This window comes from Prionailurus viverrinus, chromosome F2, assembly GCF_022837055.1.
Source record: "Prionailurus viverrinus isolate Anna chromosome F2, UM_Priviv_1.0, whole genome shotgun sequence".
In the NCBI taxonomy this organism is placed as follows: domain Eukaryota; kingdom Metazoa; phylum Chordata; class Mammalia; order Carnivora; family Felidae; genus Prionailurus; species Prionailurus viverrinus.
This window is the reverse complement of record NC_062578.1, coordinates 11,670,952-11,692,806: the sequence shown is the minus strand read 5'-3', so window position 1 is coordinate 11,692,806 and position 21,855 is coordinate 11,670,952. Positions and strand designations below refer to the sequence as shown.

General features: G+C 43.7%; 1 protein-coding gene across 1 annotated transcript in view; it reads left to right on the top strand.

The window, feature by feature from the left end:
• Nucleotides 1-21,855, top strand: part of CA8 (carbonic anhydrase 8) — a 91,344-nt gene that overhangs the window by 33,612 nt on the left and 35,877 nt on the right. Inside the window, exons 4-6 of the mRNA XM_047842715.1 lie at nt 11,198-11,293; nt 17,121-17,183; nt 20,281-20,329. Of these exons, the coding sequence (XP_047698671.1) occupies nt 11,198-11,293; nt 17,121-17,183; nt 20,281-20,329 (208 nt within the window). The remainder of the gene's footprint in view (nt 1-11,197; nt 11,294-17,120; nt 17,184-20,280; nt 20,330-21,855) is intronic.

Sequence of the window (21,855 nt, the reverse complement as noted above, 5' to 3'; positions counted from 1 at the left end):
GCCTGCTTTGGAGACATGGAGATAAGTTGAGAGACCTGGGCAGTAATTCTGGCAAGAGCTGATGCAGATCTAAACTCAGGAACTGCTCGTGGGAATGAGTCAAGTGGACTGATCTGGGAGATTTTAAGGAGGTAGAAGATGGCAGAACATAGCTCTTGGTTGTTTTGTGAAGGAAGAAGAGGATGAAAGAGGTTTCTGGCTTGGGGCCATTGACAGAGCAAGGTGCACAGAGCGGGGGACACAGCTCCGAGGAGTTGGTGGACGGGCTTCAATTGTGAAATGCCGATTTTAAAATATTTCAGTGGGCAGTTTAGTAAAGGGATCTAGACTCAAGACAGATTTCGGTGAAAGATGGTGGTTTTGGAATCATGGGCATCTAGATGGCAAGGGAAGACCTGGGAGGATATAAGATGACCCAACGAGAATTTGCTCAGTGGGAAGAGAAGAGGCGAGAGGGTATGTTCCTCAGCTCTCCCGTCCCTGTTCACCCCCTACTTCCCCTTATTGATCAGCCTCATTCTTAGAGGCACTTGAATTTGTGACTCTGATGGAAGGGATCCAGGTTTCTGTAATGAAAAGCCTTATTAGTGATCTTGGACCTTTAGCAAGATAAAATAGGTAAGGTCGGGCAGCATAACGAGCAAAGAACCAGACTGAAGGGAGAGGAGCATACGTTTGTTTTCAGAGACTTTTAGTACAGTGTTAATACGATACTGTTCTGTTGGCACTTCTGCTTCTCCTCACCCTCCCCGGCTCTAGCCGGCACTTAGGTGATATTTTCCAGGAGCTTTCCAGATAGTATCTCTTGCCCTTGTAACGGCCTGAAACGTTAGATAGTATCAGCTCTCTTTGACAGTGGAGAGTTTTAGAGCTCAGGTAATTTCTCCGGGAGCTGTGCACTCACACCTCGGCCCTGTGAGCTTGTTAGTATCACACAGCCTGCCTGGATGACTAGCCGTTTCCTGGTTTGCACAATCTTTATTCATTCTCTTCTCCCTGGTTTTTCTGGTCTCTAGAGAGAGCGCTGTGTGTCGTTCCTCTAGGCACCGTGTGACGTTTCACGCTGTGAAAGCTACGCTCATGTCTTCCACCTTGCCTCTTTGGAGCACAGAGCTGCCGTCCAGGTGCCGTAGCCACGTCCTCGCTCTGCCACTTGTGAGCCGTCTACTTTGTCTTCTCTGCCTCCGTTCCCTTCTTGTTAAGATGGGTGTTGGTGACAGTCTCAGTAGCATCTGTCGTTAGAAAGGTGATCGCGAGGACCGAGGGAGATGTTTGCGAATGTTCGTGACGGACCGCGCCTGGTGGAGAACGTGATGTCAGTACACATTAAGTAAATACAAATACCCAGAGCATCCTCTAGAATGTATGCTGCACCCTGATGCTTTTCACTTATCTTTTCCTTCTGTTGAAGTAGAAGTTTTGCGTTTGTATTTATTCACACCCTGTACTCCCCAATAAAAAGATTTGAGGTCTTTGTATTTCCAGTGTTGAAGGCAGTGAACATTAAAACCCAGGTATCATTCGTGCTTAGTAAATTTCAGAACTGTTTTGTCAAATGTGGTTTTATTTGGGAGCAGTGGGAAAGAATACGGACGTTATTTGCTGACGGACCGGACGGAGCAGACAGATGCAGTCTGTAAATGACTTCCGCTCTATAACCCCAAGACCCTTTGACATCTCTTTGCTTTCTTTATTTCATAGAATAACAAATGAAATAGGGAGACGTTTAGTTAGAGCGATTTAACTGCAGCCACAGCCCGCAATTCAGATTTTCTTTTCTTCAGAAAATAAGATGGGTGATTTAAAAAAAAAAAAACAAGATTGGATATTTCTCGGAAAACAAGGAAACCAGTGTCGAAAGAATCAGTTTTAATTGCTTCTGATCTTACATTAAATATGAATTAGATCAAAACGATGTTTGTTTTGATTCTGAAGACTGCTCCAGCAAGCCTTTTTTCCAATGTTTGTTAATGAACTTCCTGAAGGAATCTCCCAGTTTTCGAGAGAAGTGTCCTAACAGTACTCAGATGCCCTCTTCCTAAGAGGGCAGCGATGTCAAGGTAAACAAAAGAAATGAGCATTCCAAGAGGAGGTCATTCTACTTTGAGAAAAATCTTTTTGTAGATTACACAGAACTCTAGTGCCTTTTGGACTGAGAATTCTGAGCCCCAAGAGCACTGTAAATAGCTTTTGATACTAATAAATCAGTAGATGAAGTTGCTCTGAAACGTTTTAACATATCCTCCTATTTTTCTTCTACCTCATGTGAGAGGCTACGTAATTTTTAGGCAAACATAACAAGTAAGTGACAGTCAGATAGAATTTCATATAATTTATTTTCCATTTCATGCTTTACATCCCTTTGTCACTATTATATTTGTCTACACCTTGGATGTCCTTCTCTGAATAATGGCTGCATGATAGATTGACAATGACATCTTAAAGTGCAGCAGCACCTGGAAATAATACACACTAAATCTCCGTTTATCTGCAGAGGTAATTAGGAGTGGATCTGGAGAGAGGGGGTGCTTTCTCTGCTCTTTTTCAGTTAATTATTGCTCTCATCTTGTTACTCAAAACATTTCCAGTTTCCTGTTCTTTTTTAAGTTGGAATGCTTAATGTCTTCTTTGTTTCAGCCCTCTCCTTATCAGAGGTGTAGCTGAGACCTTATCTTTTCTTTCCCTTTTTCTAATTCCATAGCTCTTCCGGAGTACTCTGAGAGTGGGTGTTTGGAGTGGGCCAGAGCACAGGTGCGGTGGCACTCTTGGCTTCTGACACTCAGAATCTGGTGGGAGACCAGCTGTACCTCTCCCCACGTTGCGTTTCTTTGGGACTAAGGATAGCAGTTCGCCCAAATCAGGACCCAGGAACCAGGGTCTCTTCTTGACGAATCTATAATAGGTAGTGGCTCAGCTCAGAGGAAAGTTCTCAATGACTATAGTTTGGCAGAAGAATGCTTTTCAGGTACAGTTGCATCTGAGTTCATAGGTGCATTGAACGCTTCCCTTCTTTTTCTTTTTTCTTACATTTATTTATCTTTGAGAGACAGGGTGAGACAGAGCGTGAGTGGAGGAGGGGCAGAGAGAGAAGGAGACACAGAATCCGAAGCAGGCCCCAGGCTCCCAGCAAGCGTTCAGCACAGAGCGCGACACGGGGCTCGAATCCACAAACCGTGAGATCATGACCTGAGCCGGAGTCGGACGCTTAACCGACTGAGCCACCCAGGCGCCCCTGAATACTTCTGATTTATCAAAATGTATAGCAGCTTGTGATTCTCCCCAGTTTTACTTGTACCCGTTGAAAGAATAGATAAAAAGGACACTGAAAAGTGAAAGATGACTTATCCTTGAACTCAAGCATACTGTTTCTCCTTACTTGAAGAAAGAGCACTTAGCAGTCACTTCAGCCACCTTTTGATTTGTTTTCTGATACTCGCCGCTCACCTTCTTGGGTGAGTGGCCTTGCCCTGCTGGTTTTATCCTAAGGCCTTTATTTTACTTCCTTAAAGTTTTATTTATTTAAGTAATCTCTACACCCTTCATGAGGCTTGAACTCATGACCCCAAGATCAAGAGTCACATGCTCCTCCAACTGAGCCAGCCAGGCGCCCCGACGCTTAGGCCTTTATACTCTGCTTCTTTCATTGTATTGCCACTGCCCTCTCAATAATCTCTAAAAGGAGATGGGTGCCACATCTTTTCCTTTCCTTATTTTCTTCTGTTTCTTTGTAGCTTTGTTGGTAGCACAGCCTTAACGCTTCTCCTAAAATGATTCATTTGTCCTAATAGGTCTTTGGAATTTTCTTGGTTTCCTCCTCCAGATTTGGGGTCTGAAATTCCCCTTTTCCTCATCTCACCATTTCCAAAATCTCAGTCTTTGCCCTTCTGTCAGTCTCTTTTATGACTGGACCCATGGGTGACCTGACTCCGTAAGGCTGTCTGTCTAGATATCTGAGGATGTCTGTAGTCTACACCGTCAGCCCTTCTTCTTAAGGCAGTTAGTTCTTCGTTCTGCACGTCTTACCCCTGGGAGACCAGCTGGACTGTTGAGACGTAACTTTCAACTCTTCTCTACAACCGAACTCTTATTTTTGGTCAGCGATACAGGTTAGAAACCTCGGTGATCCCTTCTCCTTCGTGTCTGTTGGGTCAGGTTGTACCTCTTTTCATCTCTGATATCTGCATCATCAGTGTATCTGTCTATTAAATGCCTGTCAAGGCCCAGGAAGATAGGGAGAGTTTGGATGAGTCTCCCGACAGTCTCCGTTCCAAGCGAGTGGAACATTAAACAGAACAGGAAGGCTGTTGTGAACGGTCAGGAGTCACACGTGATTTGAATGTTTTGGAGATAGTTAGGATGGAGAGGGATGGGGTTAAAGAAATTTGATCCCATGTGGGCAGGAAATAAAGCAAATTAGACATTTTTGAACAGAGGGAATGTGGTGAGAGCTGCATGAAAGAGAAATCAGTTGGGCTTTATAATGCAAATGATTAGGAGCTGGGGAAAGGCAGAGATGGAGATGGGGGGGGCAGGGTCCAAGGTCCCAGGTCCTGGAGGTTGGGGCTCCACGGCGGGAGAGTAAGAGTAAGGGAGTTGATGTCCGTTCTAGAGATACTCAGCTTGAGCTGACGTGAAGCCATTCGGAAGGAATTGTCCGCGAAACACCGGAGGAGACTTTTCACAGAACTTGTGTGAGCCAGTGCACAGGGCTGGGGAGAGAAGTTTGTGAGTTATCATTGCCTCTTCAGCCGTAATTTACTGCTTTTTCCATTCCTCATGATTCATTCTTTTGTACTTTAGTGCTGTCGTGTTATTTATGTTAATAATAAACATCATTTATCTTGAAGATAGCTTTCTGTTAGGCCGCCGTGAAATCTTCAAACTTCTTTTTCTCGGTGACAAATAAGTGATTATAAGGCTGCGGCTTGTCACAGTTTCATAACTTTGGACAAATTTATCTATTGCTGTGAGTTAAGTACATTAAGATTAACGTTTCACGGGTACTAATGGCTCAGCAGCACAATCAATTGCAGGAAATTTGAATTTGTGAGCCGTGTAGCAGAAGCTCAAAGATTTTCTCTTAAACTGTGAAAGGATGCTTTACAAGTGTTATCGGATGGTCAGCTTTTTTCTTTTCTTTTTTTTTAATAGGCAGGGATGATGGTCACGATGCCGAAAGAGAAATTATGGATCTTTGCTTTTCCGGTTCTCTGTGATACCTACCTTGTAACTCATCTGAGGCCACATGCATTGAGGCCTCGGGGTTGGGCGGTCGTGGGGGTGGGGGAGAGCAGTAGGAAGTGAGGAAAGAGTTGGCTTTGCTAGAGAAAACCACTTTCTTCTACTCAAATGCAGCCAAGGTGGGAGGAGACCCAACACCTTTTGTCCTTGGAGGGAGAGTGAAGGGAGAGTGGAGAACTGCCCATTGTTTTGATTGAAGACTTCTCCCTTTTTCAGCTGCTAAGGCAGAGTCCTGCTTGCTGTCACCTTGAGCCCCGGGGACGCTGACAGAGTGAGAGTGTAGGCAGCAGATGTAGTGATAACACTCCTAACCCTTAGACTCCGTGGAGACGGTCAGGGGCACGTAAATACTTGGGTGTCACCATCACTTGGTCGGGTGCTCTCCATTCCCAAGATGCTTCATCCTGCCTCTATGCCTTTGCTGCCTGCAGAGAATTGATGCTGATGAGTGCAAAATGTGCTAGAAATCTCAGAATCAAGAGAGTATGGTGAGCGGGCAGAGAGAGGTGTGAAGAAGCCGAGCTGGGAAGACACAGCTCTCCTTGTGTTGCAGATCCTGAGGCTCGGACAAGTTAGTGACTTGTGAAGTTCACGGAGCTGAAGAGCTGTGATTCTGAGTCTAAGAGTCTAAGATTCGGGATTGCTAGCTCAGAGATCTTTCAGGAGAGCCTGTTGCCAGTAAGAATTCAGGAGTGGAGTTGCAGAGGAAGTGCCCATTGTTCCCGCCTCTGCAGTCTGCACTGCCCTGCACGCCGTTCACACCCCAGAGCACGGCTGTACCGTCAGGCTTTGAAGTTAGCTTCCAAGTTCCCTTGACTGCTAAGGGCTGTCTGCATGGACCTCTGCTAAGCCCCCCTTGGACTCGATTGGCCGCTTCATCGTTTTCTGAGCCATGTTCTTAATATCATCTGCCTCTCCATTCAAACTCATTTGTCCCTAAGCAAATTTTGGAGCACATGTCCTTAACATCGTGCATGTCTAGTAGTAAGTTATACACATGCACCAACATGGGTTTTGCCTGGATCTGTCTTCTTCTGTTCGTACAATTATGTTGGGAAGCACAGGGAAATGAAATTTTAAAAAGGATGAAAATAAATGGGTGGAAGTTCTAGTCTGTATTTTCTGTTCATATGTGGGTTGTTTTGACCTTCCACTCCTCTTCCCTACAGGAACTACACTTAGGTTTAGGAGAGTAAATTGCAAATGCTCTCACTTCAATTGTTAGAGTCCTTTGTCTTTATTCATATTGCTGCTAGAATTGTCCGTATCTAAACGTCCACTTGTTTCCACACTTTTTGTTTGGTCGTTTGTGCAACCTGTATTGGTTAGGGTTCTCGAGAGAAACAAAATATCTACTGAGAATACGTATCTGACACAGAGAGAGACACTGAGATTTGTTTTAAGTAACTGACTTATTTGCTTATAATCACGTGGCCAGTCTGGAATCTGCAGGCAGACCAAAGATTGGAAACTCAGGTAGAATTTTTATGTTATAATCTGGAAGTACTGTTGCTTCTTCTTCAGGGGACCTCAGTCTTTGCTTGTCAGGCTTTCGACTAATAGGATGAGGCCCACCACATCATCTGTAAAAAGTACTTTCACAGGGGCGCCTGGGTGGCTCCGTCAATTAAGCGTCTGACTCTTGATTTCAGCTCAGGTCATGATCTCATGGTTCGTGAGATGGAGCTACGCGTAGGGCTCTGTGCTGACAGCGTGGAGCCTGCTTGGAATTCTCTCTCGCTCGCTCTCATTCTCTTTTCTCTCTGCCTCTACCCCACGCATTCTCTCTCTCTCTCAAAATAAATACATAGGTATTAAAAAAAAAGGACCTTCACAGCAAAACGGCTGGACTGGTATTTGTCCAAAAAATCCGAGCACCATAGCCACGCCACATTGACACATGAAATTAAGGAGCTTTGTGGTACCCTCCTAGCTTATCTTCCAGTCTCCTATGTCCATCTTCCACTTCTTTTCCACCCTTCTTCTGTCAGGAGACCTTAGAAGGACAGACATCGGCATGGGAACATTTCATCCTAAGCAGCGTAAGTAATAATAATCCTCACTGTGCTAATACATTCTTAGTGTTCCCCAAGATACAGTTAGGATAAATTCGAAAGTTCTGTGCCCCCGGAACCCCTATACCTTCCAGCCTTGTCTTTCCTGTCTTGGACAGACTTACGTACGCTCTAGCTACTCTCAGAGGTACTTTTAGTTCTTCCTGTGCACTGATAATTTCCTGTCTCTATGGCTTTGCTTTATGATACAGAAGCAAGACTAGTATAAAGCAAAATATAAGATGGTAGGAATCAGGAGGGGGCTGAGAGAGAACAGAAGTCATTGTGAATGATTCAAGCTTTTGAGCTCTGAAAACACTTCATTAAGGTGGGGAGAGAGGAAACGGTGAGATAGATGGTGTTATGGGCCGAATTGTTCCCCCCTCCCCCATTCATATGTTGAGGTCTTCAGGATGTGACCATATTTGGAGACACAATCTTTATAGAAGTAATTAGGCTAAGATGAGGTTGTTGGAGTGGGCCCTTAACCCAGTACGACTGGTGTCCTTATATAAGAAGAGGGAATTTGGATACAGACACACACAGGGGAAAGATGATGTGAGGACGCAGGGAGAAGGTGGCCATCTACAAGCCGAAGAAAGAGGCCTCAGAAGAAACCAAACCTGCTGACAGTGCTCTTGGACTGTCAGCCTTCAGAACTGTGAGAAGATAAATTTCTGTCGTTCCCATCACCCAGTCTCTGGTGCTTTGTTATGGGGCCCGAGCAAACTCCTTCAGGTGGAGTGAGGAGGGGCTCAGGGAGCACGGAGAGGGCTGAAGCGGAGAGGCGGCAGAAACGTGGAGTGTTACCTTAGTGGATCGTGCATCTGAGTTACTACTACTAGGTTACAGCCAATTTCCACAACGTGTTGGACCTCAACCTGGTCCTTGAATTAACCGTGTTCAAATGGTGGGGAACAGGGGTCTCTCTTTAATGGTGTCTTACAGCGAGAGCAAGAGCCTCCAGGAGAAGAGGGTGCCCAGTTGGTACCAGAACAGCGCTTTGTTTTCCAAATCTTGGGTCCCTTGTTGATTGTGAAGGATGAATCTCTTCTGCCTCTCAACTGCCAAGTCGCAGGTGATTATTTAAGACCCAGATGGCAGAATGAACAACAGGTGGTAGAGATTCTCTGGCCGTTTCATTTTGTGTTACGTGCTAGTCACACAAGAGTCATAGTGAGCTTTCATTATTATCCTTTTTTAGCTTGGGTTGGCTGAGGTGACAGCATTTCCCTTAAAAAAAAAAAAAGACTTCATCTTTTTAGAGTACTTTCAGATTTATAGGGAGACTGTGGAGACATACAGAAAGTTCCCATATAACCCATACCCAGTCCCCCTGTTATTAACGTATTACCTTAGCATTTTACATTTCTTATGATTAGTGGACCAAAATGTATACATACATAAGATTTTTTTATTTTTATTTTTACTTTTTAATTTTATTTTAGAGATAGAGTGAGCGAGTGGGGGAGAGGGAGAGAGAACCTTCTGTGCTAGTCACACAAGAGTCCTGGCGATTTTCCATTATCCACACTGAGTGCGGAGCCTGACGCGGGGCTCGAGCCCACGACCCTGGGATCATGACCTGAGCCGTAATCAAGAGTCAGATGCTCAACTGACTGAGCCACCCAGACACCCCTATACATTAAGTTTTAATTTTATTCAGTTTCCTAAATTTTAAGCTATTTCTTTTCTGTGTCTCAGGAGCTCACCAGTGATCCTGTGTTACATGTAATTCCCATGTCTTCTTGGGCTCCTTTTGTCTGCGACCTTTTCTCAGGCTTCCTTGGCTTTTGTTGACCTTGACGGTCTTGAGGAATACTGGTCAGGCGTTTTATAGAATGTCCCTCTACTGGGATTCGTCTGACATTTTCTTCACGATTAGACTGGGGTTTCAGGTTGTTGGGAGGAAGACCAGAGGGGTAAAATGTCGTTTTCACCGCATCCTGTCGAGAGTGCGCTATCAACATGACTGATGACTGTCGATTCTGACCTTGCTCATCTGGCCCAGGGAGTGTCTGTCCCGTGTCTTCACAGTAAAGTTCCTCTCAGAAACCAAGTCACCGTGTGAAGCGTATGCCTAAGGACTGGGGACCCTCGGTTTCTTAAACACAAAATACCCTGGAGCAGTTTTTGAACGCAGGGTGTGAGTAACGATGTTGCTGAATTACAAGGAGTGGCAAAGCAAAACACAAAACCATGCTTTTTTTTTTTTTTTTTGCTCCTTTTGTTTCAGAAAAAAAAATACTTTGTAATGCTGCTATGAGAAGTAAGAAAAATGTTGATTGGAACTTTGCAATTTGTTGAATAAAAATAGATTTCAACCTTGGGCCTTCTTTGTTTATCTAATTAAGGCGGTCAGTTCTTATCTGTATGCTGTATACTTATCTGTACCACGGGGACTCCCAGGCTATTGTTACAGCCAGAAAAGGAAAGATTAAAATTGGTCTGTCTTTCATTATTAATTGAAATGTTATAGAACATTGTTTTCTCAGAGGCGGTGTCTTGACAGTTACATTTATTGGGCGGTCACAGTCCATGTTGGTTTTTCAGAGCCTGTCCTAGCTTGGCCTCGAATGTGGTCTTTTTCTAGGTTACTGTTTCTATTATAGGCAGAGGATTTCATTTTCGCCCTCTAGTGGTCAGCTTTATCATCTCGAATTCTAGCTGGACAAATTCAGAGGTAGAAAAATCAAATCACTGACTATTCTCATGGTAATTTTCCCCTCATGTTTTAATACTGATGCTAAAATGACATGGTGATGAATTTTAGCTACGTATTTTTGGATTAGAACTAATATTTAAATGGGACAGTGTTTTAAAGTGGTAAGTAATTCTAACTTGATTAAAAGCTATAGTGATGAAAGATAGCATTCCAGGTGGACGATTTACCTAGCTGCTGCTTTACTAAGAACCTCAGTGGGCATTTGAATTTAACCAGGGATTGGAATCTGGCTTCTTGCAAGTGTTTTATCACTGCCGTAGGAGCAAGTGCATATTCTAGATAAACTTGAAAGCTACAAAGCTTCATGAAGCTAGGAGTGAGGGAGTCCTCTAGAGCACTGTTTGTCATTCCTTCACAGATAAAATTTTATCTCTGCTGCAGGAAATGGCCTTCTTTTAGAGCTCTACATCAACATTCATTATGTTACCGTGACTTTTAAGAAGACGCAGCATTATAGGGTGCTATCTCTGTTTATCCTTAAGAGAGTTGAAATAATTTACCAGAACTTGATTGAGGCTGGCTTTGTCTTATTCTTGATGGAAATCGTGGGTGACACAGTATTTGATTTTGCAGGTACTAATCCCTGGAATGAGTTCTGGTGTTTGTGCCCAAACCCGAAGTTTTGTCCTGTTGAGAACTAGAGGGGGATGCCATTTAAGGAAAGGCAACTAACTCAGTGTGAAATCGGCCACTCCCCTTAGATGCAGTCCTGATTATGATCAAAACGTAACTCAAGAGGCAATGATCCACTGAGCATTGCTTCTGTTCAGAAATAAGAAGGGGGGGGGGAGTGCCTGAATGGCTCAGTCAGTTAAGCATCCGACTTCGACTCAGGTCATGATCTTGCGGTTCGTGAGTTCGAGCCCTGCGTCGGGCTCTGTGCTGACAGCTCAGAGCCTGGAGCCTGCTTTGGATTCTGTGTCTCCCTCTCTCTCTCTGCTGCTCCTCTCTCTCTGTCTCTCAAAAAATAAACATTAAAAAAAAAAAGAGGTAAGAAGGACAGAATTCCTATAGAGCGCCTGAATTAAAGCAGTGGTCTGTTTGGGTCTGTTGGGTATACTTTTGTTTCATATGATACCATAGAGATGTAATAGATATAATTTAGGAGAAATGGATGTCTCTTTGTTCTCACTAGAAATACGTTAATGATGAGGTGACCTGTCTGTTGTTTACCCAGCTCCATCTGATCCACTGGAATGCCACCCTGTTTGGCAGTATTGATGAGGCCGTGGGGAAGCCACATGGGATTGCCATCATTGCTTTGTTCGTTCAGGTAAATGGTCTTTTGCTGTGACTGTTGGATTGTTCAGAGATGCTTACTTCGAATTCATTTGCAGGATGTTTTTTGTTCTTCCTCAATTTCGTTACTTATTAAACTCCTGTACAGAAAACACAGATAATTTAAAGTTGGAAAACTTGATTTTTCTGGCTCATGGGAGAGCAACCATATTCACTGGTAGGACGTGGTTCATTTAGTTAGTAGAACTGTTCTTCAAACTGGCCTTCAGCGTCTTGGGCGAAACGATGGAGAAAGTGTCTCCCGAAGGCAGAGTTCATTTTATTAATGAAAAAAAAAAATGTTTTTAGAAAATGTTTTTAGACCCTGGCTTTCTGTAAAATTGAAGAAAAGTCAATAATATAATCACATAATGGATTCTTTTAGCTCTTTATTGTGAATAATTTTCACTCCAAGAAGATTTGAAGCGTCTGATAGAAAACAGTGATAAAGTAAGATGTTGGTAGCAAAGATCTTGGTGGATATAGTCAATAAATAAATAAGTAAGTTTAGATTTGAGCTCTGTGGTGGGCAAAATAATAAATGAACACAATTTATTACGTAAATTTTGTGAAACCTACAAAAAAACAGACCACATACTTTCAAAGGTAAAAATTTTAATCTAGTTCCTCCCGCGAATCTTTTTAACTTTGTCTTATCACCCGTTGGATGTCCTAAAAGGTTAAGAGGTGAAAGAGATCCGGCTTTCTGATCCTACAGAAGAGAGACCATCCTACAGAAGAGAGACCAAGGGCCAGAGAGGTCAGGCACTGTTTATAGTCACAGAGACTTAGTGTCACTGACAAGACCAGGAACCATTATCGCAAGTATACGTGGTTCCAAGCTGCCTCTTGGAGAATGTGAGACCAGAGCAGTAATATTAGCAAAGTGATCTTTAGTAACTTAATCTTCCAAAGAGAGTTGGGCCTTTGCAAACCTGCTTTTCTTGTGTGTGGTATAGATCTCTTTTCTTTTCTTCTTCATTTTTTTTTTAAGTTTATTTATTTTGAGAGAGAAAATGGAGGAGGGGCAGAGAGCGAGAGAGAGGGAGAAAGAGAGAGAAACCCAAGCACGCTCCACACTGTCAGCACAGAGCCCCACATGGGGTTCAGTCCCACAGACCATGAGATCATGACCCAAGCCGAAATCCAGAGGTGGATGTTTTAACCAGCCGAGCCACCCAGGTGCCCCTGGGTGGTATATATTTCAATAGTATTATTATGTACAATAATTTTCCATTATAAATTTCTTTCTTGGATATTTTCCTATTGATGTTTGAAAGCATCCATCTGGTTTTAGCCAGTTAATATTTTAAAATCAATATCTTGAAAGTATGACACATGGGGCGCCTGGGTGGCGCAGTCGGTTAAGCGTCCGACTTCAGCCCGGGTCACGATCTCGCGGTCCGTGAGTTCGAGCCCTGCGTCGGGCTCTGGGCTGATGGCTCAGAGCCTGGAGCCTGTTTCCGATTCTGTGTCTCCCTCTCTCTCTGCCCCTCCCCCGTTCATGCTCTGTCTCTCTCTGTCCCAAAAATAAATAAACGTTGAAAAAAAAAATTTTTTTTTTAAATTAAAAAAACAAAAAAAAGTATGACACATGTCTTAGAATTGAAAAACAAATTCTTACAGTTTTAAATGAACCTTCTTACTATTTACTTCATGGGTCTTTTACAGGCAGGGCCCTATAGTACTTCTGTTTTATGACTGCATTTTGTAAATGGAAGGAAATCAGGGCATCGGGATATCAGTAAAAATGTTTTTAATTATAAATACATATTTTGATAATCTTTAGTGTTCCTAAGTGTGCTAGCTATTGAAGTCTATTTTTTGAAACCTGAAAAAGTTAATAAAGCATCCAAATTTGGGATGTTGAGGCAAGAGAAGTAGAAGGCAATGTCTTATTAGTAAAAACTAAGAATAAAATAATAATAAAATAAGATAATACAGATAACTGAGCACTCACAGAGAAGGGAAGTGACTGCGTTAGATTCATCTCTGCAGTTGGTACCCAATAAATATTTGTGAGTGGAATTAGACGTGATAGTATTTTCACGTACTGATTCTCAGCATATTACATGTGACCCACAGTAAGAGAACACTAGGCGGAAAGCCAGGACTCTGGGGACCGGGCTTCGATATTCTAGGAAGAAGCTCCTTGTTGTAAGCAAGGGGAAGCCTAAGAGAACGCACCCTTGTTCTAACTTTCCAAAGTTTGCTGTGAGGAAAAAATCAGATTATCTAGGAGACAGTAAAGGTACGGACACTTTGAGAGCCAAATTTCATGAAGGAAAGAAGCACCGAGCAGGAGTGCCCACTGAAGCAGAAAGGAGAAGGACCGGAGTCCATCTGGGGGTCTCACACTTAGGCGAGAGGAGTGGAAAATGAGCGAGGAGGCCGCCAGAGACTGTGAGCATGGGCTTCCCGTTCAGGAGGCTTGGCTCAGGAAGAGAAAGGCAGATGGGGTGATAACTCGTGCTGCTGCACAGGGATGTTCTCTCCGTTTCATTTTGAGATCTGCGGTCTGCCTGCATTTTAATTTTGTGCACAAAGCACCGGTGCAGATGCAGAGTTTAAAAATACTGGAAAGAAAAGGGATACTTGATATAGACACATTCTGGGGGAGACAGGAGGCTGTAGGATGACGAGCTTTGGTGGGTGGACTAACCTTGGAAAGAAGGAGGGGCCGCCCTTTCTTCACGACACGGGGTCAGAAGAAAGACTGGGTAGAAGTGGCATGAATTCGAAGGTGGGGGATGGCTGGAAATGAGAGGAACTCATGCCTGATGGTCATAGTCTCTGAGACGTACAAAGCAACATTATTTATAAAGCAAGGGAAGCATTGGTGTGGGGTTGGGTTTAGAAATAGCCCAGGAGGAGATGATAATAGCCTTGACCGTTGGTCTGGGAGACCCACTTGGGAGCGGACATCCTAGACTGTACAGCACGACGTATCGTGGATGGTTCTCTATCCGGGTAGAAGAGTAGAACATTCTAGCAAATTGTTTCATTGCTCTGTTGCAGTGCAGATGATTTAGGAGGACGCAGAAAATTAGAGAATTGGGGGCGGTTGAAGAGGGGTCTCCTTCAGTGTAGCAGGAGGCCCCTGAGAGTCTTGGCTCCTTAGATGAGTGAATGTGGAGAGAGAAAAAAGAGCGAGAGAGCTAGATGGCTGGGAAACTGTGGTGAGAGGGAATGGTCTTCGGAGCTGACGTGTTCAGAGTGAAAAATTCAGGGAGTGTGCTTGGGATGGGTGCTGAGGCGGAATGTTGCTAGAAACCACGGAGGGCAGGGGGGTAAAGACACAGACCGCGGCGAAGCCCCCCGTAGTGACAGCAGGAGGTGATGCGTACGAGGGAGTGACCAGTGAGTCATTTTGTAAAAATGTAGATCTTGACAGTGGGTGGTGCACTCAGAGGACGACGGCCCCGTGCACGTGGGTCAGAGTATCCATCGGGGCGGGGAACAGCAGGGCTGTGACCACAGCTTTCAGCCCTGTCTCTGAGGGAGACGGCACAGCGCCCACTGGACAGGCCCGGGAGAGCTGCGCCTCGAGCAGACCTGAGGAGGATCGGTAGACCGGGGGGTGGTGGCCGAGCTTGTCGGAGATGCGCTGGCGCCCTGTCGCAGAGGGCTCGGTGGAGATGAAGCGGAGTGAGAAGGTGGAAGAGCACAGGGCCGTGCAGGGCCCGCGGTTTGCGTTTTGATGACAGTGAAAGATGGCAAAGGTGAGAGGTAAGACGTGACCTGGCCTCCCTCCCTGTCCTTGGCACCAGGCCGTGCTGTCACCTGGATTGCCGTGGGATCTTGGGGACCGGGGCGTACAGAGTATCGTCTGGGCTTGCTTGTGGTGGTGATAACCTCTTCGTACAGAAATTTGGCAAAGGAGGAAAGGAAGAGAGGGAGCATTCGCCGGGGTTTGTTGCAGATTTAAAACTCTCGCAGAAAGTAAAGAATTTTGTAGATCGAAGGAGCCAATGACAGTTGAGTGCTACCAGATGTCACAACTATTTGATGCTGTGTGACATTCTGAGCGAGGATGATAATGGGTGGTATTAATTGAATTGCCATGTTCCATGTCCTTTTGTAGCCTTATCTTCCACCCTATCAGCGCCACCCCCCCCACCCCCCCAGATGAGGAATCTGAAGGACATAGAGGTTAAGTAAACTTGCTTAAGGCTGAAAAGTGAGTCAGGCTCAGACCCCGGACACCCAGCATAGGTGACCTTGCTCCTGAACCACGACACTGAGGACTCTTTCAACAGGTTACAGTCTGACAGCAGATGCGTTAAAGGAAAACGGACCCCATCTGGAATCCTCCAGATGCTACGTCGTGGTTAACCGAGTACAACAACGAGAGAGGTCCGTTTCCCCAGATGACTGGGCAAAGCCTTCTGCTAACAGATCCGGGCTTCTGCACTCACGACTACCTTTGCCTTCGGTATTATTCTTTAGCTTTAGAGGGTTCATTTTCTGTCTTTAAAGCCTGTCTGAGGAACTGCAAACACTTGGAAAATAGTTGAAGTCTTGGCTGTTTGGAACTGATTGGGATGTCTTAGGTTATGTGAGTTTCTTGTCTCTTTTCTCTCTCTCGCCCCTTCACCTGGCATGCTTCACAGTTGCTGCCCGTGGAGAGACACGGAAAATGGCGACACATTGACAGCTTTTCTAGCTCCTGTAGGTCATTCTCCACACCTTTCTGTGGAGGAGAAAAAGCGAATGATAACAGTGTTTATCTAAGATTTTAAGTTATCTCTTGCTGTTGCTGTCGTCCGTTATCACGGACCGTTGAAACCTGGTCGAAAAGTGGAAATCAGATGGCACTTACAATTTCTAATGTTAAAGTCAAGAATACTTATATCAGATTTCTTTGAAGGCTCACATTCTTTGAAGCATATTATACACTAAAAATATGTAATGATATGTAATGTTTTAAAATGAAAATCAATGAACAGCATATTTTGATGTATTTAAGAATAAAAAGGTGATTTTACAGTTATGTCCAGTGGTAATCAAGCGATGTCCTGATTTTGGTGACTTTAAATATGAAATCACATACTTACTTTTCTGAGTTAATACAATTTTACAACGTTGGTAAAATCTTTATGACAATGATCTAAAAATGCCAAAGGTAAAAATGAAAGTGTTTGGAATGTGATGAGCAATTTTAATAAGAAATATCCTTGAAATCCCCTTGAAATTGTAATCATTTGATAAACAGTTGGCCCTTGAACAAACATGACTTTGAACTGCATGGGTCCATTATACGTGGATTTTTTACAGTACAGTACTGTAAATGTTTTCTCCTTCTTATGATTTTCTTAATAATATTTTCTCCAGCTTACTTTATTGTGAGAATACAGTATATAACACGTATAACATTCAGAACCCATGTTAATTGACTGTTGCTTTCAGTAAGGCTTCAGGTCAACTATTAGTAGGTAGGCTATTAGTAGGTAAGTTTTTGGGGAGTCAGACATTATACGTCATTTTCAAGGGCACAGGAGTCAGTGCCCCTTAACCCCCTCATTGTTCAAGGGTCAATTACATAGAGCAGAGTGGGCGATAATCCATACAGAGCAAGATGAATTTAGAATGAATTGTTGGAAATGTCCGAGAACATAGCTAGTACTTTCTTATACTAGCTTCTCTTACAACTTTAATTGCCTTTAGTAGAAGTTGACCTGGTTATTCATAAAAAGGTCATTTACTTACTCCCTGAGAAGGAAATTCAGGTGGACTTGAACTTTACTTTCTGTTAGTTATTTTGAGTAAAAGCTGAGTGTTCAAAAAATTTTGTGGTGTGGTTTATGCTTTATGTATTTCAGATAGGAAAAGAACATGTAGGTCTGAAGGCTGTGACTGAAATCCTCCAGGATATTCAGTATAAGGTAAGTTATTATTTAAAAGAAAATGAAAGTACTGGTTATGGCAGAGGTCCCCAAGACCATTCTCAGATTGATGATTCGCTAAGAGGACTCATGGAATAGCTGTTATTCTCATGGTTGTGTTGATTACAGACGGAGGACACAGGTGAAAAATGAGGGCAGTGCAAAGGTGCATGGGGCAGCGACCGGGAGAAACCAAACACAAGCTTCCCGCTCTCCTACCCCAGTGGAATCGCTTTGGGATGAGCCTGATTCTTTCAGCAGTGATGCGTCACGGCATGCGTGAAGTGTCACCCATCAGAGAAGACTAGCTGAGCCTTTGTACACAGGGATTTTACTGGGGGTCAGTTATATGAGCACACGGTGTCTGTGTCACTGACTCCATCACTCCCACCCCAGCCCGAGCAAAACCACGCGTTTTCAAAAATCACGTTGTCAGGGTAAACTTATCTGGTCCGGCTGGTAGAGCGTGGCCCGAGGTCTCAGGCATACAGAAACATTCTTATCAGCCAGAATATTCCACAACCTTCGAGCCGATCAAGGCCAGTCCTGAAGACAGACCTCCTTTTGAGCAACCCAGGCCTGCTGAGTTCACCTTTTCCACTTACTGGTTGCAGGAAAGTTGTGTTAATGAAACAAGAATTACGGCACTTAACACTTCAGAAAGACCAGCACGCAGAGGCTGTGGGATCCTTTATCTCAGAGAAGGTGATTTAGTTGGATATGATTCTGTGGTGATTCAGCCCAGCTTTGCTGGAAACACAAGTTCTGTTTTAAACTGTACTTTTTAACACTCACATTGCATTGATTGAATCTGGGTGGCCTTGGAGGGCAACGGCGTAATCCTGGGTGGCTTCTGGAGATGCAGCACAGGATTCAGCGATCCAAGGCCAAACCAAAAATCCATCTGGGAATGAAGTCCGATGAGCTCTAGGCAGGCACAAGCCCAGGACCTCTCGAATGAGGCAGCAGCCTCTACTGAAGATTTCCTGAGCAGGCTCAGAGTGAATCCAGCCACCCGAGGGAAAGCGCAGAGTAGTCAGAAAGCTGATAAAAAGGAGGAAGGGCACATTTTGACTGACACGTGTCTACTAGAAATGGATTGAGAAATTTTCTTTCACTGTTTCTGCTCAGATGGCATCAATCTTTCTGGAATACAGGGGGGGTGGGGGAGAGTAAGTACGCGGGATTCTCTCTCTTTTTTCGTGTTTATTTTTGAGAGTGAGAGAACACACGTTGGCACAAGCAGGGGAGGGGCAGAGAGAGAATCCCAAGCAGCCCCCACACCGTCAGCACAGAACCCATGTGGGGCTTGAACTCACAAACTGTGAGATCATGGCCTGATCTGAAATGAACACTTGGATGCTTAATTTTTTTTTAAATATAATTTACTGTCAAATTGGTTTCCATACAACACCCAGTGGTCATCCCAACAAGTACCCTCCTCATTGCCCATCACCCACTTTCCCCTCTCCCCCACCCCCCATCAGCCCTCAGTTTGTTCTCAGTATTTAAGAGTCTCTCGTGGTTTGCCTCCTTCCCTCTCTCTTTTTTTTCCCCTTTCCCCTCCCCCCTGGTCTTCTGTTAAGTTTCTTAGGATCCACGTAAGAGTGAAAACATATGGTATCTGTCTTTCTCTGCCTGACTTACTTCAGTTAGCAAAATACCCTCCAGTTCCATCCACGTTGCTACCAAAGGCAGGATTTCATTCTTCCTTGTTGCCACGTAGTATTCCATTGTGTATATAAACCACGATTTCTTTATCCGTTCGTCAGTTAATGGACATTTAGGCTCTTTCCATGATTTGGCTATTGTTGAAAGTGCTGCTATAAACATGGGGGTGCAAGGGCCCCTGTGCATCAGCACTCCTGGATCCCTTGGGTAAATTCCTAGCAGTGCTATTGCTGGGTCAGAGGGTAGATCTATTTTTAATTTTTTGAGGAACTTCCACACTGTTTTCCAGAGCGGCTGCACCAGTTTGCCTTCCCACCAACAGTGCAAGAGGGTTCCCGTTTCTCCACATCCTTGCCAGCATCTATAGTCTCCTGATTTGTTCATTTTAGCCACTCTGACTGGTGTGAGGTGATATCTCAGTGTGGTTTTGATTTGTATTTCTTGACGAGGAGTGACGTTGAGCATCTTTTCATGTGCCTGTTGGCCATCTGGATGTCTTCTTTAGAGAAGTGTCTATTCATGTTTTCTGCCCATTTCTTCACTGGAGTATTTGTTTTTCGGTCTTGGATGCTTGATTGATGGAGCCCACCCAGGTGCCCCAAGTAAGCTGGATTCTTTAGTGTGTCAGATAGTTCCTAGAAGTAAGGAGGAGACCAAGAGGTTATGCATTAACTTGCCCTGTTATGTCTGTATTGATAAAGTAATCTTATAAGAGACATCCAACTGCTGTGACAGGTCTGTTTGCCTCTAGGGCCTGAGCATTTTAAGAGGCGCTTTGTAAAATACCGATTGTAAATGTGAGCTGTTGAATAATGCCACAAATATTTTATTGAAATTTAAATACAGCTTTGATAAAAGTTGGTAAGAATTGAATATTTTCACTCAGGTGTTAGTTTTCCCTCCCTGGAGGAAGAGAGCACCTACAAAACATCGTAGAGCTGGGTTACCACATGCAAATGGAGCAAAATGAGAGTTTCGGAGGCGGGTTATAATGCCAGGAAGGCTAGGAGCTGAGGGCAGAGCAGCGGGAGGAAGGTCATTTCAGAAGGATTCCCTGAACCAGGGTTCAGGCATTTTACACCAAAGCCCGTCTCTGGTGTGGATGTGGCAGGGCCGGAAAAGTACCTGGCGTGGGGCCTACAGACGCTGGACAGACAGGGTTAAATTTCACTCCGGGGATTAAAGGGAAAATTGAACCGTTGTAGCAGAGAAAGAACCATAAGCTCAAAGCAGGAGTATCTTGTCGGAACGAGCCGCTGTTTCTCCAGTGAGGAGACGGAATCAGGAACCCACAAATATGTGGTGTCGAGGCTGCCGTTCAGAAAAGTCTTCAACCTGGATTTTTAGTGCTAATGGATTTTTATTATACGATTTAGAAGTTTTATCTTAACATGGGGTAAATTTTTTTTTTTTTTTTCTTTTTCAGGGGAAGTCCAAAACAATACCCTGCTTTAATCCTAACACTTTATTACCAGGTAGGTGCCCATCTTGATGGCATAAGAGGAATTTTAACCGTGTGGATACGACCGCACTGTATTGTTAGTTAATACAGTTTCTTTACAACTTGTATTCTCCGTAGTAGGTACTAGTTTCAAGTTGCTCTGAACATGGGAGTAAACCTTTTGAAATAATAAACATTTTGTCACTTGTTCTATTATTCTCTGAAGAGTTTCCTTTGGATTTTTAGCTGTAAAAATGGCTACCTCTGTGAAAAGCACGAGCATAACATGACCTTGATACACTTCTAGGATTGGTCAGTGAGGTTCTTTTTAACCTCTGAGTGAAATAAACTTTGTGTCTAATTGCAGTGGTGCTATTGTTTAGGTGTTACTCTAATCGTTTAAGTATACCTAAGCGTGTAAGAATCGTGTATAAGATGCTCAAAACATAGTTTGTAGTTAAAGGTTGTTTGGTATAAAAGTTTTGTCTTTACATTTCTCTGCCTATATTTTATGCTATTTCTTAGTGTTTTAAACAAAACCAAATAGGCTGACGCATGGTTATCTTCGGCTTCCTACATTTAACTGCCTCACGGCAAAGTGGTTTTTGCCGTGTGTTGAACACTTATCCATCATATTCGATTGTGAATTCCTCTAATGCGGAGCTAAAAGATTTCTTAGGAATGATTTCTTTTGTCCTGTCATAATAGGACTTTAATATTTTACTGTTGAGGGAGCAGTATAAGACGCAGCTACAACAGAATGGTTGAAGACACAGACTTTGAAGTCAGACTGCTTGGGTTTGAATCCTGGCTCTCTGCCAGTTATTAGCTGAGCGACCTTGGGCAAATTATGTAACCCTCTGTGATTCAGTTTTTCCGTCTGAAAAATGGGGCTAATGACACTATGTATCTTGGTTTTTTTTTTTAATTTTTTTTTTTAATTTTTTTTTTTCTTTTAAATTTTTTTTTCAATGTTTATTTATTTTTGGGACAGAGAGAGACAGAGCATGAACGGGGGAGGGGCAGAGAGAGAGGGAGACACAGAATCGGAAACAGGCTCCAGGCTCTGAGCCATCAGCCCAGAGCCCGACGCGGGGCTCGAACTCACGGACGGCGAGATTGTGACCTGGCTGAAGTCGGATGCTTAAGCGACTGAGCCACCCAGTCGCCCCCTTTTTTTTTTTTTAATTTTTTTTTTAATGTTTACTTGTTTTTGTATCTTGTTTGTTGTAAGGGTTAGATGCGTTCATGTAAAGTGCTTAGAACAAACAGTGCCTCACGTGGAGTAAGTCTTGAATTAATACTGAATTACGTATGAGTAAGTCAGGTCAGTCCTTCACTAAGGTACAAAACACCACAAATACACTTCTTCCGAAGTGACCAAACTTGGTATATACGTACACGTGTGTACGTATATATCAGGTTTATATAGCCATATTTGGAGTATATAGTGATACAATGATAGAAATCGCTAGAAACAATAGAAAGAATGTTTGTCATATTTTCCCATTAGTTATTTTCTTCATGAGGATTAGTTTAAGAATACATGTGCGAGGCTCT